This window comes from Stomoxys calcitrans, chromosome 3 (assembly GCF_963082655.1).
Source record: "Stomoxys calcitrans chromosome 3, idStoCalc2.1, whole genome shotgun sequence".
Lineage (NCBI taxonomy): Eukaryota > Metazoa > Arthropoda > Insecta > Diptera > Muscidae > Stomoxys > Stomoxys calcitrans.
Window position 1 is genome coordinate 190,970,434 of NC_081554.1, and position 20,147 is coordinate 190,990,580.

At 40.0% G+C, this 20,147-nt stretch overlaps 3 protein-coding genes across 3 annotated transcripts in view; 1 reads left to right on the forward strand and 2 right to left on the reverse strand.

Annotated features, from left to right (window-relative positions):
• The window catches only part of LOC106080492 (long-chain-fatty-acid--CoA ligase heimdall), a 33,057-nt gene extending 22,539 nt beyond the window's left edge, over nt 1-10,518 (reverse strand). Inside the window, exon 1 of the mRNA XM_013241873.2 lies at nt 10,334-10,518. The gene's annotated coding sequence lies outside the window, so the exon portion shown is untranslated. The remainder of the gene's footprint in view (nt 1-10,333) is intronic.
• On the forward strand, nt 3,016-5,688 carry LOC106080494 (long-chain-fatty-acid--CoA ligase heimdall). The gene is made up of 5 exons (XM_059365225.1): nt 3,016-3,841; nt 4,399-4,687; nt 4,744-5,034; nt 5,241-5,538; nt 5,601-5,688. The coding sequence occupies exons 1-5, from the start codon at nt 3,789-3,791 to the stop codon at nt 5,675-5,677; spliced, it is 1,008 nt and encodes a 335-aa protein (XP_059221208.1). The 5' UTR covers nt 3,016-3,788; the 3' UTR covers nt 5,678-5,688.
• A 4,967-nt stretch (nt 10,519-15,485) lies between the features above and the next one.
• On the reverse strand, nt 15,486-18,073 carry LOC106080507 (long-chain-fatty-acid--CoA ligase heimdall). Its single transcript, XM_013241899.2, has 6 exons — nt 17,378-18,073; nt 16,912-17,312; nt 16,550-16,844; nt 16,198-16,488; nt 15,680-15,977; nt 15,486-15,614 (listed from the first exon to the last, which is right to left on the reverse strand). The coding sequence occupies exons 1-6, from the start codon at nt 18,047-18,049 to the stop codon at nt 15,538-15,540; spliced, it is 2,034 nt and encodes a 677-aa protein (XP_013097353.2). The 5' UTR covers nt 18,050-18,073; the 3' UTR covers nt 15,486-15,537.
• Between the last annotated feature and the right edge of the window lie 2,074 nt (nt 18,074-20,147).

The following is a 20,147-nucleotide window of genomic DNA, read 5'->3' on the forward strand; positions in this document are numbered from 1 at the left end:
ATTTATTATCCGATTTTGCTGAAGTTTGGGACAGTGAGTTGCCTTAGGCCCTTCGACATCTTTCTTCAATTTGGCCCAGATCGGTTCAGATTTGGATATAGCTGCCATATAGACCGATTTCTTGATTTAAGGTTTTGGGCCCATAAAATACTCATTTTTTGTCCAATGTCGCTGAAATTCGGGACAGTTAGTTAAGTTAAGCCCCTAGACATACTTTTGCAATATCGCACAGATCGGTCCAGATTGGGATATAGCTGCCATATAGACCGATATCTAGGTTTTGGGGCCATAAAAGACGCATTTATTGTCCGATGTCGCTGAAATTTGAGACAGTGAGTTTAGTTAGGCTCTTCGGCGTCCTTCTTCAATTTTGCCTAGATCGGTTCAGATTTCGATATAGCTGCCATATAGACAGATCCTCCGATTTAGGGTCTTAGGCCCACAAAAGCCATATTTATTATCCGATTTTGATGAAATTCGGGACAGTGAATTGTGTTAGGTCCATCGACATCCTTCGTCAATTTTGCCCAGATCGGTCCAGATTTGGATATAGCTGCCATATAGACCGATCCTCCGATTTAGGGTCTTAAGCCCATAAAAGACGCATTTATAATCCGATTTCGCTGAAATTTGGGACAGTGATTTGAGTTAGGCTCTTCGACATTTTTATGCAACTTGGCCCAAATCGGTCCAGATTTGGATATAGCTGCCATGTAGACCGATATCTCGATTTAAAGTCTTGGCCCCATTTATAATCCGATTTCACAGAAATTTGACACAGTATTATGTTAGGCTTTTCGACATCCGTGTCGTATACGGTTCAGATCGGTTTATTTTTAGATATAGCTACTGTACTTATTGGTATTTGGTCCAAATCGGAACATATTTTGATATAACTGATATGGGACATAAGTTATGAATTTTTACCGAATTTTGATGAAAGGGGCTTTACATATATACCCGAGGTGGTGGGTATCCCAACGAACGGCCCGGCCGAACTTAACGCCTTTTTACTTGTTCGTTATTCAAGTTGTGAAAACATAACATAGACCGATCTGAACCATAGGAAGCACGGATGTCGAAAAGCCTAACATAGCTCACTACGCCAAATTTCAGCGACATTGGATTGTAAGTGCGCCTTTTATGGGCCTAGGACCTTAAAACGGAACATCGCTATATATGGCAGCTATATCCAAATATATACCGGTGGAGGCCATATTGAATGCGGATGTCGTAGGGCCTAACATATATCACGGTATAACATTTCAGCGAAATAACGCCGTTTTTATGAGTACAAGGACTAAAATTGGGAGATCGGTATACATGGCGGCCATAGGTCCTCATGCTAAATTTCAGCGAAATCGGGCAGTAAATGTGCCTTTTATGGGCCCAAGGGCCTAAATTAAAGCATCATCGGGAGATCGGTATAATGAGAGCCATATCAGGCTATAGATCGATTCAGACCATATGAAATTCACCAGTAATATGGAGAGTCATAAGAAAATCCTTCCACCTAAATTTCGAGAAAATCGGTTAACAGATGACCATTTTATTGCTGTATTTACTGCAAATCGGACGAACATATATATGGGAGCTATATCCAAATCTGAACCGATTTTTTCCAATTTTAATCACCTAAAACCTTAAATCGGAAGATTGGTATACTGAGGGCTATATCAAGATATAGTCCAATATAACCTATCTTCGAACTTAAGCTTCCTATGGACAAAAATAATCTCTGCAAAATTTTAGCTAATTATCTTCATTTTTAAAGCTTGTAGCGTGATTTCAACAGACAGTCAGCATGCATCCAAATCGTACAAAAATTCTGGATTGTAAGTACTCAAGAAGCCAAATCGGGAGATCGGATTTTATGGAAGCTATATCAGGTTATAGACCGATTTTGACCGTACTTGGCAGTGATAACACAACACTACATGGAAAAATAATTGCGCCCTCTAGCGGCTCAAGAAGCCAAGATCCGAGATCGGTTTATGTAAGAGTTACATCCGGTAATGAACCGATTTGGACCATGCTTGATACACTTGTTGGAAGCTAAAATGAAACACCTGATCGGAATCGGTCTATAAACAGATATAGCCCTCATAAAACCGATCCCCTGTTTCGACTTCTTGATCGCCTCGAAAAGTGCTGATTTTCTTCCAAATTTATTTGGCAGCCCTGGCTAGCATGTATATCGTGAAGTAGTGGGCTGGGGAACAGATGGGAAGATGGGATGGAATGGAATGTTAATGAGAAATTTAGTATTTAAAAGTAGTGGGCTTGTTCAAGAAGGAGACTAGGAGAGCAAAAACGGGAATTCTCGTCGAACTTCTGTGGATTATTGAAGGCGCTAGTGAAGCCTTAAGGTTGAGCAAGTGCTCTCTTTCTCTCATCACAGCCCACAAAGATTGCTGAGGAGAGAGTTGAACCGACCGACTAGGATCGTACTTGGCATGGATGATGAAAGTCAAACCAGAAGTATTTGTTTCAAATTTCAGCCAAATCGTATGAAATTAAGGCTTCTAGGTTCTCAAGTCAAATCCGGGGATAGGTTTATTGGGGATAATAAATAAATTTTCTTTAAAGACAAAATTTCAGAAGAGCCAACATTTTTAGATAAATTTTCTCTAAAAACAACATTAAATTCTTTTTAAAACCTTTTTTTAAAATAAAATTTAGCAAATATCACTACAACATGACCACTTTGAGACCTACCACAGACTACTATTCCTGTTGCTTGCATTATCCAGTTAAGATATTGGCCTCCCCCCAATGTTTGTTTGAAATCAAACCCCAAACCATACCTCAATTTTTTAAACAGTGTTGTCAGCAATACCAAAATTTACCTGCCTTGGCATTTAAAACATCCCCAAGACACCCCGTGAGGAAACTTCTACAGAAAACATACCCCACTGGACTACCATTTCCTACAAGGATTATGCCAAACATGTAAACAAGCTGCTTTAGCACTACTCCATCTGGAGGTTAACCTAAAACTTCGGTGGGTTTATTGGCCAGCAATTGTCCTGAATGGTTTTTTATTCACTTGGGCGCCATACGCATCAATGCCATCTCCGCTGGTATTTATACCACAAATTCAGCTGAAACTGTTCTGCATGTTCTGAAAACATCGGATGCCTCCGTGGTGGTAGTGGAAGATCAAAAACAAATGGAGAAGATTAGAGCTATAAGGTCACAATTGCCCAATTTACATGCGGTGATTCAACTAAGAGGGCCTTACGATTTTGGGGAGGAGGATAAGAAAAACGGCTACTATCGTTGGTCTGATTTAGTTGAAATGCATTATGGCCAAGATTTGCAAGGCGAGCTGCATTTGAGAGAAAAGTCACTGGCGCCCAACGAGTGTGCTTTACTAATATTTACGGTAAGCCTTTTGTTATAGGTTAAGCGATTGATTTTTAGTTGTTTTCTTTTAGTCTGGCACCCACTGGCATGCCTAAGGGCGTTATGATCTCTCATGATGCCATTTTGTATGCAGCGCAGGCTGCCAGTAAGGTCATACCCAATCTCAAACCTGGAAATGAGATCATTCTCTCTTATCTACCACTGAATCACATTGCCGCCCAATTTTTGATATCTTCATGCCCATGGCCATTGGAGGTCAAGTCTTTTTTGGCGATGGTGATGCCTTAAGAGGATTCCTGGCCAAAGCTTATAAGAGAAGTACGACCCACATTGCTATTGGGAATGCCAAGGGTTTTTGAGAAACTACAAGAAAAATTAATGGATATCGAGGCAAATATTGGAGGGTGACTAAGACAGCAATGGAAATGGCCAGAACAGCAATGATGCAACATTATCTGAGTGATGCAAAGGGGTAAGAAGGTAGTACAAGATGTAAATTGTGCAGTCAAAAAACAGCCAAATCGGATAAGAATTGCGCACTCTAGAGGCTCAAGAAGTCAAGACCCAAGATCGGTTTATATGGCAGCTATATCAAAACCTGGACCGATTTAAACCATACATAGGGAAGTTGTTGCAAGTGGTGCCGAAACACCACGTGCAAAATTTCAGTCAAATCGGACGAGAATTGCGCCCTATAGAGGCTCAAGAAGTCAAGACCCAAGATGGGTTTATATGGTTCACAATCCCAACCGACCTACACTAATAAAAAATATTTATGCAATATTTCAAGCGGCTAGCTTTACTCCTTCAGCAGACAGACGGACGGACGGAAGAACATATATACTTCATGGGGTCCCAGACGCATATTTCGAGGTGTTACAAACCGAATGACGAAATTAGGTATACCCCCATCCCATGGTGGAGGGGTATAAAAATAAGAAAAGAAGGAAGGAGAGGAAAAGGATTTATCGAAAAAACCTGTTGCAATATAACCCTCCTCCTAGAAAAGTTTGTTTTTCCTCATTTCAGCAAACCTACTCTCAGTTACTGTCTCTACTCCTATTTGGTTAAACAATGCAAAATAAACCTGGGTCTGGATCGTGTCAAGAGTTGTTTCATTGGCGGTGCTCCAGTATCCCGAGAACTAAAACTCTTCTTCTCATGCATAGCCACACCTTTAAATGAATGCTTTGGCCTATCCGAGTCAAGTGGCATAGTGTTTTACAATTTCCAGCGCAACCTATCGAATGCAGCAGGCAAACCCATAGGAGATATAGAAGTTAAAATTCGCAAAATCAATGATTCTGAACAAGGAGAGGTAAGAGAACAATAACAACTTTAGTGTATGTACTCATTGAGAACTTAACATTTCAGGTTCTAATGAGGGGCCGCATGAATTTCATGGGTTATCTAAAAGATCCAGAGAAGACTAGGGAAACTCTCACCAAAGATGGTTGGATACACACTGGTGATTTGGGCCTATTGGATGCCAACGGAAATTTAGTTATAACGGGACGCATTAAGGAGTTGATTATCACAGCAGGTGGAGAAAATATGCCTCCAAATTACATAGAAGCTCTTATAAAAAAAGAGTTACCCTGTCTCAGTAATGCCATAGCAATTGGAGATCGTAGAAAATATATAACAGCCTTACTGACTTTTAAGGTAAGTATCAGGGGAGGGGAGTGAGAGTTTTGGGATCCCACTGGGATAATTTACCCGGAGACCAAGTTTGCTTACACTTGGACCGTATTCCGACTTCAAGCAAATTCTTCGACTACTATCCTAGAACTCTAATTCCATCCCGAAACTGTTTATTGCTAGTCTTTGATTGTACCAACTCAACTATCTATAAAAATCTCTTCGTTCAGACCCTCACCGATCTTGATACTGGTCTTCCCTTAGATACTCTGCTTCCCGAAACCCTCGATTGGTTAGCTTCATTAGGCTTGCATTACTCTAGCCTATCGGAAATGTTGCATATTCATTTACCTGAAAATCTCAGGGACTTTGATCCAAATGGTGTTCAAGTTAAGATTGATGAAAAACTGGAGAAAGCTTTGGAAATGGGTGTAAAAAGAGCAAATCAGTTGGCCATTTCCAATGCTCAAAGGGTACAATATTTTTCAGTGCTACCACATGACTTCTCAATACCCACTGGCGAAATAGGTAGGTGGAACATAGGAAATATTTATGAACTTTCTTAAAAGTTAATATCCTTTCCCCCACAGGTCCTACCCTTAAAAGCCGTCGGCAATTTATTGAGAAGAAATATGCCCCCATAATTGATAAGATGTATAAGAAATGAAACCAATCGTGTATTAAAGACAACTTTATCAAAAACAAAAATTTTTTTATTTGGAGTCAAGTCAAATAGGGGAACGCCCCACCTAAAATCTCCTGAAGCGTGAACATATACCCGCCGTTGCAATATGGGTCATAAATGAAAGTATTTGAGTGAAGTACGAATTTGATAAAAAAAGAACAAGTAAAAAGGCGTTTAGTTCGCCCGAGCCGAACTTTTGATACCCACCACCTCGGGTATATATGTAAACCCCATTTCGTCACAATCCGGTCCAATTACACAACTTAAGCATCCAAATTCGGCACGGACATTGAATGGTCTAATATATATGTCACTAATCAATTTTGTAGAACAAAATATTGGTCTTTTTGGCAGATATATCCAATTATAAATCATTTTGAACCATACCATGGTCGGATAGACTGAAGTTCAGAAAAACTCACTGTTTTAAATTTCAGCGGAATCCGGTAATAAATAAAGCTTTAATAGGCTTCAGTGTCCCTTATCGGCAGATCGGTTTATATGGCAGCTATATCTTAATATAGTCCGATCAGAACCTTATTTATGTTGGATGTTGGAAGGTCTTAACCTACTCACTGTTTCAAATTTCAGCGAAATGGGGTAATACATAAAGCTTTTATTATTGGGTTGCCTTAAAAGTAATTGCGGATTTTTTAAAAGAAAGTAAATGCATTTTTAATAAAACTTAGAATGAACTTTAATCAAATATATAATAGCCATTTTGTTCGATAACCTTTTGCCATCTTCCTGGCAAATTTAGTATTCCACGCTAATAGAACTTCAGGCCTATATCTGCAAAAAACTGAACCAAGTGCGATTTTATAGCCTCATCATTGCCAAAAGTTTTACCATTTAAGGAGTTCTGCAAAGATCGAAATAAATGGTAGTCTGATGGTGCAAGGTCAGGGCTATATGGTGGATGCATCAAAAGTTCCCAGCCAAGTTCACTTAGTTTTTGGCGAGTTACCAAAGATGTGTGCGGTCTAGCGTTGTCCTAGTGGAATATGACACCTTTACGATTGACCAATTCTGGTCGCTTCTCCTTGATGGCTATATTGTATATTTGTCCAATTGTTGACAGTAAACATCCGAATTAATCGTTTGGTTCCTTGGAAGCAGCTCAAAATATACCACACCTTTCCAATCCCACCAAACAGACAGCATAACCTTCTTTTGTACCACAGTGGTGGTGCAGGGTATAAATATTCCAAATTATCATCAAAATATCACATTCAAATATTATCTCTTTAACGTCTATTGCTGAAACTCATCGAGTGTGCCTCGCACAAATACAAAACACTCTAATCAGAGGCAAGCAAAAATTTAGAAAACAAAGCAATTGCTGGATTGCATCAACATCTTTATCAAAAAATCGAGAGTCACAAATAACACAAATCAAAAGCTTTCTAGCAACAAGACAAATCAACGTATTGGTCCTCAATCATCAAAATTTAAAAAAATAAAGTAAAAGTGTACCATGTTCGGCCGGACCGAATCTTAGGAACCCACCACCTTGGATTCTGCTATAAATTTATACAAAATAATCCAGCAAAAATTAAAGCTTCTAGTAACCGAACAAGGATAAGCGAGAAACCTTTTTATATGGGAGCTATATCAGGTTATAGACTGATTTGAACCGTACTTGGCTTAGTTGTTGAAAATCGTAACAGAACACCGCCAAATCGGAAAAAATGGGTCTTGTAAAGACTCAAGAAATCAAATCGGTTTATATGGAAGTTTTATCATGGTATAGGTCAAATTGGACCGTACTTTGTACAGTTGATGGAAGTCATAACGGAACCTCACCTGTAAAATTTCAGCCAAATCAGACATAAATTGCGACTTGTAAGGGCTCAAGAAGTCCTATCGAGAGATCGGTTTATATGGGAGCTATATCAGGTTATAGACCGATTTGGATTGCACTCAACACAGTTCTTTGAGGTCATAAGAGAACACACTGTGCAAAAATAAGGCCAAATCGGATGAAAATTGAGGCTTCCAAGGGCTCAAGAATCAAATCGGGAAATCGGTTTATATGGGAGCTATACCAGGTTATAGATCGATTTGGACCGTGCTTGACACAGATGTTGGAGATAAGAACAGAATGCTATGTGCAAAATTTCAGCCAAATCAGTTGAAAATTGAGGCTTCTAGGGGCCGAAGAAGTTAAATCGGGAGATCGGTTTATGTGGAAGCTATATCGGGTTACAGACCGATTTGGACCGCACTTAACACAATGATTGGAGGTCATAAGAGAACACCATGTGCAAAATTTAGGTCAAATCGGATTAGGTCATAATCGGATTTTGGCTTCAAAGGCCTTAAGAAGTCAAAACGGGATATCGGTTTGAATGGGAGCTATACCAAGTTGTAAACCAATTTGCATCGTACTTGACACAGTTGTTAGAGGTCGTACCAAAATGCTATGTGCAATATTTCAGCCAAATCGAATTAAAATTGCGGCTTCCAGGGGCTGAAAAAGTGAAATCGGGAGATCGGTTTTCATGGTAGCTATATCAGGTTATAGACCGATTTGAATTTCAGCCAAATTGGACAAATATTGTGGCTTCCAGGGCCTCAAGAAGTAAAATCGGGAGATCGGTTTAAATGGGATCTATATCTAAATCTGAACCGATATGACCCATTTGCAAACCCCAACGACCTACATCAATATTCGGTATCTGTGCACAATTTCAAGTGGCTAGCCTTATGCGTTCAACAGCTATCGTGATTTCGACAGACGGACGGACATCGCTAGATCGACTCGGAACGTCGAGACGATCAAGAAAATATAAAATATATACTTTATGGGGTCTTAGACGAATATTTCGAGGTGTTGCAAACGGAATGACGAGATAAGTATACCTTCTTTCCTATGGTGGTGGGTATAAAAAAAATGTTCGGGGAAAAAATATGAGCGTCTCTCCTTGTTTTTTTTTTTTTTTTTTATTGTCTGTTGCTACCGCATTTCACAAAACTGCACACACACACCAAGACAATTCTATGCTGTGGCTAAGTTCATATGCACTTGACTTCACGATTGGTCTTTTGCAACCACCAAAATACTCTCGGTTCACTTAGCCGTTGGCTTCTCTTTCTCAGCAAGGAATTTCACAATGTTTATATTTTTTCTCTTATCAACAAAAAATGTCACAATAAAGGTGTTTCTATACCCTCCACCATAGGATGGGGGATATACTAATTTCGTCATTCTGTTTGTAACTACTCGAAATATTCGTCTGAAACCCCATAAAGTATATATTGGTTTCCCAAAAAGTAATTGCGGATTTTTCATATAGTCGGCGTTGACAAATTTTTTCACAGCTTGTGACTCTTTAATTGCATTCTTTCTTCTGCCAGTTATCAGCTGTTACTTTTAGCTTGCTTTAGAAAAAAGTGTAAAAAAAGTATATTTGATTAAAGTTCATTCTAAGTTTTATTAAATATGCATTTACTTTCTTTTAAAAAAATCCGCAATTACTTTTTGGGCAACCCAATATATTCTTGATCGTCACGACATTTTATGTCGATTTAGCCATTTCCGTCCGTTCGTCCGTCTGTTTGTCGAAAGCACGCTAACTCCCGAAGGAGTAAAGCTAGCCACTTGAAATTTTGCACAAATACTTCTTATCAGTTCATGTTTTGATAAAGCTGCCATATAAACCGATCTTGGGTCTTGACTTCTTGAGCCTCTAGAGTGCGCAATATTTATCCGATTGGAATGAAATTTTGCCCGACGTGTTTTGTTATGATATCCAACAACTGTGCCAAGCATGGTTCAAATCGGTTCATAACCTGATATAGCTGTCATCTAAACCGATCTTGGGTCTTGACATCTTGAGCCTTTAGAGGGCGCAATTCTTATCCGATTTGAATGAATTTTGGCAAGAAGTATTTTGTTATGATATCCAACAACTGTGCCAAGTATGGTTTAAATCGGTCTATACGCTGATATAGTTGTCATATAAACCGACCTGGGGACTTGACTTCTTGAGCTTCTACAGGGCGCAATTCCTATCCGAATTGGCTGAAATTTTGAAAAACGTATTTTATTCTTTCTTTAAACAACTGTGTCAAATAAGGCTCAAATCGGTTTATAACCTGATATAGCTGTCATATAAACCGATCGGGGATCGTGACTTCTTGAGCTTCCAGAGGTCGCAATTATTATCTAATTTGACTGAAATTTTGTACGACGGATTCTCTCATGACCACCAACATACGAGTTTATTATGGTCTAAATCGGTCTATAGCTCAAATATAAATCGATCTATCTATTTTACATCTTGAGCCCCCAAAGGGAGCAATTCTTATTCGAATTGGCTGACATTTTACACAGGTCTCCAACATATAATTTAATTGTGGTCCAAACCGGACCATATCTTGATATCGCTCTAATAGCAGATCAAATCTTTTCTTATATCCTGTTTTGCCTAAGAAGAGATACCGGGAAAAGAACTCGACAAATACGATCCATGGTGGAGGGTATATAAGATTCGGCCCGGCCGAACTTAGCACGCTTTTACTTGTTTCTCTTATCAACAAAAAATGTCACAATCCAGGTGTTTCTTTACGTCGCAACACTTGCAGTACCGTCTTTAAAACTTTAGTTTTCTGTTAATGTTCTTTGCAATTTACTTCACATTCAAACACCAAATTCGTTAAGGGCGAACAAAATTCATCACGGACGAGCCCCCAATTTGTAGGAGAGTGGGTTTTAGTGAAACACTCCTTCAATATCGCACTGCCCAACCAATTAATGCAGTTTATTGATAATGCACAAATTCAAGCAAGCGAGATTTACTTAGATGCTTTTTAGACGACACACAGCGAACGACTGACTGCAGAGCTCAATTCTCGCTCTTTTCACTACTGATTACTCATTTACACGAGTCTGTCTATGTCCGTGGCGCGCATCCTATGTTCTCGATAGGTGCGAGTCGCTAGACACGTTCCTACATATCTGTACTTTATAGGATTGGAATTGGATATTTCGATGTGTGCAAATGGAATGACAAAATTAATATACTCCCATCCTTCGGTGGTGGGTATAAAGATGCGTATTAATTAGATTAACCGGGTAGCTGACAGGAAGTGTTTGCAATTCAAGCGACCAATTTTTTTTTACAAATTTTTGTTATTGCTTCAAAGTACAAAAATGTGTGGAAATAACTTTAGGTTTTCAACCATTCCCTTTTGCTCGATATGAATACGTTTTACAATAACTTTTGTTCCGAGTCGTTAAAGAAACTAATTGCCAGCTGCACGAACGTAATCTGCCGGTATTTTGGCCCATTTAGTCCTTTACAATGGATTCTTTCAACGCATCCATACGGGCATATATTTTAGTCCTTACCTTGCTCTCGAAAGTGGTCCAAAGAGGAAAGATCGTCGGATTGGCATCTGGCGAATTGGACAAGAATTGTGGCCCAAATGAAGTGCGGAATATGATTTTCATACCCACCACCGAAGGATGGGGGTATATTAATTTTGTCAAATCACAGATAATTTTTTTGTCCATAGGTAGGTTAAGTTCGAAGATAGGCTACATCGATCCGATCCGCCGTTTTATGGTCTTAGGCCCATAAAAGCCACATTTATTATCCGATTTTGCCAAATTTTGGGACAGTGAGTTTTGTAAGGCCCTTCGACATTCTTCTTCAATTTGGCTCAGATCGGTACAGATTTGCCTATAGCTGCCATAGAAACCGATCTCTCGATTTAAGGTCTTGGTCCCACAAAAGGCGCATTATTGTCAGATTTCACCGAAACTTGGGACAGGGAGTTTTGTTAGGCCCCTGGACATCTTTTTGCAATTTGGCCAAGATCGGTCCTAATTTGGATATAGCTGCCATATAGACCGATCTCTCGATTTAAGGTTTTGGACCTATACAAGGCGCATTTATTGTCCAATTTCTCCAAAATTTGGGACAGGGAGTTGTATTATGCCAGTCGATATCCTTCTTCAATTTGGCTCCGATCGTTTCAGATTTGGATATAGCTGCCATATAGACTGATCTCTCGATTTATGGTTTTGGACCCATTAAAGGCGCATTTATTGTCCGATGTCGGCAAAATTTGAGACAGTGAGTTGTGTTAGGGTCTACGACATTTGTCTTCAATTTGGCCCAAATCGGTCCAGATTTGAATATTGCTGCAATATAGGCCGAATCTCAAGGTCTTGGGCCCATAAAAGACGCATTTATTGTCCGATTCCGCCGAAATTTTGGTACAGTGAGTTGTATTTGGCCCTTTGTCATCCCTCTTCAATTTGGATCAGATCGGTTTAGATTTGGATATAGCAGCCATATAGACCGATCTCTCGATTAAAGGTCTAGGGCCCATAAAAGACTCATTTATAATTCGATTTCGCTGAAATTTGACACAGTGACTTATGTTAGGATTTTCAACATCCGTGTCGTATATGCTTTAGATCGGTATATATTTGGATATAGCTACCAAAAAAACAATATTTTGATCTACAAAATTGGACCGAATTTGGTCCAAATCGCATCATATTTCGATATAGCAGCTATGGGGGCATAAATTATGCAATTTTAACCGGATTATGACGATAGGTGGTTTCCATATATATCCGAGGTGGTGGATATCCATAGTTTGGCTCGGACAAACTTAAAGCCTTTTTACTTTCACTTTTTTTAGTTTACAGGTGCGTTATGTGACGGCGCCGAGTCTTGTTGGCACATCCCACTGTGGTCTGGCTTATATGGGAACTAGCTGACCCGGGCCCGCTCCGCTGCGCCTTCTTTTACTTCATATGGAACAAAAGTTTCCTTGGAATATTTATTTTCGACAATTAAAGATCTTTTAGTGAAATACCATGCTACGAAAATAGTATATCGCTTGACTTACAGTCTGAATCCCATATGATCCTTTTTGGTCTACGAATTTAAGTTTCACTAAGTTTCACTATTTCAGACCGATATTCTCATGATATGTGATTTAGGGGTGTTTTAGGTGGTGGGGTGGTCCCCCAGACACTTGGCCCTGAAAAATATCAGCATCGTGGTCTTCTTTCAAATACCATTTATTTAGACCCCATATTGCTATTGGTTTAGGGGAGTTTACACGATGAGGCGTGGCCCCAAAATTGGCATGGTCGAAAAAACCTTTCACTTGAGCCACATATTGGCATGGTCGAAACATTTTTACCCTTTGGGGGCTGTTTTATGGAAGGGGTGATGTCGTAAATATATGGTCCTACATTTGGATGTCAAATTCGTATTCTTCTCCCAAATATCTTTATTTGAGCCCCATATTGCGATGGTCAGTAAAAAATTGCTGTTTGTGAGGTATTCTGGGAAAGGGGTAGACCCCCAGAAAATTGGTCCCGAAAGTGGGTATCAATTCTTGCTCTACCCCCCAATACCTTCATATGAGCCCCATATTGACATGGTCGGTAAATATGCCCGATTTAGGGAAGTTTTGGGGAATGGGGTGTTCCCCCAAACACTAAGCCCTGAAAATATATCAGCATCGTTCTCTATTCATTCATTTGAAAATTCGAAATACCTTTCATTTAAACCCCTTATTGCAAAAGTCAGCAAATATGTCCGGTTTGAGGTATGGGCCCCAAAAACTATCAATATCGAGCTCCACTGCCTTGAAGACCCAAATTGTCTTGGTGAGCAATTACGTCCTATTTGGGGGTTGTTATATCGGTGGGACGTCCCTTAGACAGTTGGTCCCGAAAGTTGATATCAGATTCGTGGTATACTACCAAATAACTTTAATTTCAGCCCCATATTTTCATAGTCGGCAAACATGACCGGTTTGGGGGATGGAGCGGCCACTCTTTGACTTGGCCATGAAAGCATACGTCAGATTCGTGTTTGGCTTTAAAACACCCCTTATTTGAGCCCCATATTGCAATGGTCAGCAAATACTTCCTATATGGGTGGTGTTATGAGTCTGGAGTGGCAACATAGACATTTTCCCTAAAATTGATATCAAATTCGTGCTATACTCCTTTCATTTGAGCCCCATATTGCTATGGTCGTAAATTTGTCCTCTTGGGGTGAGGTTTTTCGGAGGAACGGCCTCCCAAATACTTGGTCCAAGAGTTGGATACCAGATTCGTATTCTACACTCAAATAACTTTTATTTAAGACCGATGTTATCATGGTCAGTAAATAAGTCCTCTTTGGGGGGTGTTTTGGGGAAGGGGTGGACCCCCAGAAACGTGGTCCCACATTGGGATATTAGATTCGTATTCTACTCGCAAATACCTTTCATTTGAGTCCCATATTGCCATGGTCGATAAATATGGCCGATTTAGGGGTGTTTTGGGGGTTGGGGTGGTCCCCCAAACACTTGGTCCGACAATTGGATATCAGATACGTTTTCTACTCTTAAATACCTTTCATTTGAATCCCATATTGTCGTGATTGGGGTAAGTATACGTTTGGTAGGTTTTAGGGTGGGGCGGCCCCCCTAGGTACCCCATCCGAAATTTGGATACCAAATTTTTATTTTTAGGGTAAGCACACAAAATTTCGCATAAATCGCATCACCCATCTCCGAGATCTGGTGTTTCTGAAAATTAGGGTAAGGGGAGGGTCCGCCCCCCCTTCAAATATCAAAAAATGTAGTACCCTATTTTCACAACGAAAATTTCAAGAAAATCGGTTCAGCCGTTTCTGAGTCTATAAGGAACACACAAACATACAAACAAAAACAAATTGATTTTTAAATATAAGAGGAAGATGTGCGACAAAAATATTTCTCATGAAGCTTTCGATCTGCAATATGCATTATAGGCTTCTAGGGGATAAAAAACACTATTTGAGGTATAGCTCCCATATAGCTGTACCGCCCGATTTCACCTATTTTGAAGGGTTTTACAGTATTTTCCAGCAAATCTCGCTGTAATTCACCATTTTGGACATCTCAGAGACACAGCTGCCATATTGCGATACCGCCCGATTTCACCTATTTTTGACGTTTTGACCATATTTTCTAACAAATGTCGCTTTAATATGGCATTCTGGCTTTTTAGAAAGTAATGGTCTATGTTTTGATATTTCCAAAAGGTAAATATGTACGTAAGCATGTCAGCCTATGACGCCGAATGACCGGGTTCGAATCCTGGCGAGACCATCAGAAAAAAAAACCTTTTTCAGTGGTTGTTTTTCCTCCTAATGCTGGCAACATTTGTGGGGTACAATGTGATGTAAAAATTTCTCTCCGAAGAGGTGTCGCACTGCGGCATGCCGTTCGGACTCGGCTATAAAAAGGACGCCCCTATCCTTGAGCTTAAATTTGGATTGGACTGCACTCATTGATATGTGCGAATTTAGCCTCTGTTCCTTAGTGAAATGTTCATGGGCAAAATTTGCATTTTTATACCCTACACCACTACTGTGGTACAGGGTATTGAAACTTAGTGCAGAAGGAAGAGATATAGAACCATTGGCGTGTATACCGATCGACTAAGAATCTGTTTCTGATTTGATGTAGCTATGTCCATCTGTCTGTCCGTCTGTCCCTGTTTATTTGTATACAAACTACAGGTTGCAGTTTTCATCCGATCGTCTTCAAATTTGGTACGAACATGTTTTCGGCCTATAGAAGCCTATTGAAATTGTAGAAATTTTGATTTAGATATAGCTCTCATATATATCTTTGTCCGATTTGTAGTAAGAATGCAATAAATTTTGCATATGTTGCTTTGGTATGACTTCAAACAACTGTTATAGTATGGTGGAGGGTATATAAGATTCGGCCCGGCCGAACTTAGCACACTTTTGTTTGTTTTACTTAATTTTATTAATCCTATAAATTTTATATACAAAACTTAAATAACGGACATCAACCATTTATCAATAAACATACATTTTATCAATTAATTTGGCATATTTTTCAATGATAACATTTCGTCGCGTCTTCAGAGTGGGTCCTGCAATGAAGGAAAAATAAAATTGTTATTAAATATTTTTTTATTGTTCTCCCGCAATATCTCACCTAGTTCTTCGGTTGCAAAAGTAAAATCATGTGGCAACACTGTAAAATATTGAACTTTCTGAGCATTTGATATAGCCTGTTGATTATATCTGGCTATGCCCTGCTTCAAAGCCTGTTGAACTTTCTCCTCCAATTTTACTTCAACGCTGCAGGCATCAAATTCTTTGAGATTTTCGGGCAGTTTAACGCCAAGTAAATCGGAGAGTTGGGTATAATGCAAATCTAGTTGTTCCAACCATTCTTTGGTCTCGGGAAGTAGATTGTCCAAGGGGTAGCCAGTGGTGGGATGGATTTCAGTCTGGGGAAAAAATTACAAAAATAATTTGTGATCAGAAATGGGTTTTCGTTTGAAAACAAGTAACAATGCCCGGTCAGACTCTCAAAATTTTATAATGGGATTGATTTAAGTCTTTGGTATAGTTGTTGTCCAGTCCGGAGTTTTTTGAAACTCACTCCCAAGTTCTCATTTTAGTGCTCATTATTGTTCTGAATTCAAGTTACCCCCTACCCCTACTCACCTTAAATGTTAATAGCACTGTTAAATATTTCCTCCGATCACCCACAACCAGGTCATTGCTAATACATGGCAACTCCTTTTTAATTATATTTTCAATATAAATTGGGGGTATATTTTCTCCTCCAGCTGTAATAATTATTTCCTTAAGCCGGCCATTAATGTAGACATTACCATCGTGGTCTATGGAGGCCATGTCGCCGGTTAGAAACCAACCATCTCTGCTTATGGCCTTCTCAGTTTTTTCCGGTTCATTGACATAGCCCATTAAATTGCAACGACCTCTGATGCAAAGCTATATAAGAAGCGATTATTGGAATTTCTGTGGTTGTAATCTATGAAATGGTGATTCTTACCTCACCATCTCCCTGTTCATTGGCATTGAGAAGTTTCACTTCTATACCTTTGAGGGGTTTGCCGCAAGTCTCTAGGTTGGTCAAATCAAAATTGTATAAGACCGCTCCGCAAGTCTCGGATAGGCCAAAGACCTCTGTTATTGGCAAATCTAAGCCCAAGAAGAAATGCTTCAATTCCAGCGACAAGGGAGCACTGGCAGTCATACACAATTTGATGCGCTCCAAGCCTAGGGACTCTTTTATGCGACCAGTGAACTTTGAGACCCACCAATATCTTAGATAGGAACTGGGTTTGCTGAAATGGTCAAAACAGTAACAAAATTCATTTTCCATTATTTTTTTCAATTTTCTGTTTTTCTTACCCTGCCATTTTATCCAAATGGTACTGCATCATTACCGTTCTAGCTGTGGTCCTTATACTTTTCTCCATATTGGATAGATTGGCCTCCATTTGCAGTATTTGTTCGTTAAGCTTCTCAAATACTCGGGGAACTCCAAAGAACCATGAGGGCTTGGCCTTTACCAAAGTTTTGCCCAAGGTACCTTTTAAGGCATTCTTATCGCCAAAATAAACATTGGCCCCCAGACCCATGCTCATGAACACATCAAAGAATTGAGCAGCAATGTGGCTGAGGGGTAAATAGGATATCGTCGATTCTTTACAGTGATGTAGGTTTCTCTGAGACTTCAATAAAACTTGCAGGCAGAAGAGTATAGCATCATGTGAAGCCATGACACCCTTGGGCAGGCCCACTGTGCCGGACTAAAAACGAAGAAACACAAAAACAACTTAAAGTCAAACACCAAATGGCAGCATGCTTTACTTACCGTGTATACCAGCAATGCACACTCGTTGGGCGCCACATTGCGTTCACGCAGCAGCAATTCTGCCTTTTGTTCATTGTTAAAATTTAGCTCCAGCAAATCGTGCCAACGATAATAGCCATCACATTGTTCTGTTTCCTTGAAATCAAAGGGTCCAAACAATTGCACCACAGCTCGCAAATTTGGCAAACGTGCTCTGATCTCACGCACTTTGGCCAATTGCAGGCTATCGTCCACCACCACTACAGAAGTCTTTGAAGTTGAGAGTACATGGTAGACAGCCTCCGCTGAATTGGTGGTATAAATTCCAGATACAACAGCATTTATGCGCAAGGCCCCCAATTGAATATAAAACCATTCGGGGCAGTTGTTTGCCAAGACAGACACCGAAGTACGTTGTCCCACCCCCAGATAAAGCAAAGCCAATGCGGCTTTCTCTACATGTCTTTCATACTCTCCATAGGTTACTGTGCGCCATGAGTTCTTTCCATCTTCAAGGTCGTTGGTTTCAATACTTAACGCCGGATAGTCTTGAAATTTTTGACAGCATTCACGAAAATACTCCGGTATAGTTAGAGGCTTGATATCGCATAAACTTTCCTGCGAGGCCATTAGTTTCACGGGTTCTAGTAGAGAACACGATGTGGTGGAATTGGCTGATTTCAAAGGAGCCATTTTTTGTAAGAGAGTGTAAAGTTAGGGCTGGAAATAAAAAATTAAAAAAAAAATCAATTAAGAGCGTGCTACGTTTGGCTGGGCCGAATCTTATATACCCTATATGGATTGCATTTGTCGAGTTTTTTTTCCCGGTATCTCTTTGTAGGCAAACAAAGTATAATGGATAAGAATTTTTAGGCTACTGGAGCTATATCAAGTTATATTCCGATTCGGACCATAAATGAATTGAATGTTAAAGACCATAGCAGAAGTCATTGGATAATATTCCAGTCCATTCGGATAAGAATTGCGCCTTGTAGAGACTCAAAAAGCATAATCGGGATATCGGTTTATATGTGAGCTATATCAGACACATATATTGAAGGTCATGGGAGAAGCCCTTGTACTAAATTAAAGCCAAATTGGATAAAAATTGCGCCCTCTAGAGGTTAAAAAAGTCAAAAACCTAGATCATAAACCTGCCATATGAACCAGGCAGCTATATCAAGTTATGTACCGATTTAAACCATACTTAGCACAGTAAGTCGTAACATAACACTTTGTACAAAATTTCAGCCAAATCGGATGAGAGCTGCGCCCTCTAGTGGCGGAAGAAATCAAGATCCAAGGTCGGTTTATATGGCAGCTATATCAGTTTATGGACCGATTTGAACCTCACTTAGCGCAGTAATTGGAAGTCATAACAAAACACTTCATGCAAAACTTCTGCCAAATCGGATGAGAATTGGGCCCTCTAATGGCTCAAGAATTCAATATCCAAGAACGGTTTATATATGGCTAATGTAATTCCATTAATGAACTGTGGCAAACTTCTCACATATCAATGAGAGCTGCCCGATTCAAGTTTGTGCTGAATGATAAGGGGCCTCCTTTTTATAGCCGAGTCCGAACGGCATGCGGCAGTGCGACACCTCTTTAGGGTGAAGTTTTTACATGGCATAGTACCTCACAAATGTCGCCAGCATTAGGAGGGAAAACTACCGCTGAAAAATGTTTTTTTCTGATGGTCTCGCCAGGATTCGAACCCGGTCATGCTAATGTACATATTTACCTTTTGGAAATATCAAAACATAGACCATTACTTTCTAAAAAGCCAGAATGCCAAATTAAAGCAACATTTCTTTAAAAAATACGGTCAAAACGTAAAAAATAGGTGAAATTGGGCGGTATCGCAATATGGGAGCTGTGTCTCTGAGATGTTCAAAATGCTGAATTACAGCGACATTTGCTGGAAAATACTGTAAAACCCTTCAAAATAGGTGAAATCGGGCGGTACAGCTATATGGGAGCTATACCTCAAATAGTGTTTTTTATCCCCTAGAAGACTATAATGCAAATTTTAGATCGAAAGCTTCATGAGAAATATTTTTATCGCACATTTTCTTCTTATACCTAAAAATCAATTTGTGTCTGTTTGTATGTTTGTGTGTTCCTTATAGACTCAGAAACGGCTGAACCGATTTTCTTGAAATTTTCACAGATGGTCCATAATGACCCCGTGGTGAAAATTAAGCGCTGTCTGTCTGTCTGTCTGTCCGTCCGTTTGTCTGTCGTTTTATCTGTCTGTCCGTCTGTCTGTCTGTCCGTCCGTTTTTCCGTCTGTCTGTCTTTCCCTCTGTCTGTCCGTTTGTCTGTCCGTCTGTCTGTCCGTCTGTCTGTCCGTCTGTGTGTCCGTCTGTCTGTCCGTCTGTCTGTCCGTCTGTCTGTCCGTCTGTCTGTCTGTCTGTCGGTCTGTCTGTCCGTCTATCTGTCCGTCTGTCTGTCCGCCTGTCTGTCCATCTGTCTGTCTGTCCGTCTGTCTGTCCGTCTCTCTGTCTGTACGTCTGTGTATCCGTCTGTGTGTCCGTCTGTCTGTCCGTCTCTCTGTCTGTCCGTCTCTTTGTCTGTCCGTCTGTATGTCCGTCTGTCTGTCCGTCTGTTTTTCCGTCCGTCTGTACGTCAGTTTTCCCGTCTGTCTGTCTGTCCATCCATCTGTCCGTCAGTCTGTCTTTCTGTCTCTCTGTCTGTCCGTCCGTTTTTTTGTCTGTCCATCCATCTGTCTGTCTGTCCGTCCGTCTGTCTGTCGTTTTATCTGTCTGTCCGTCTGTCTGTCCTT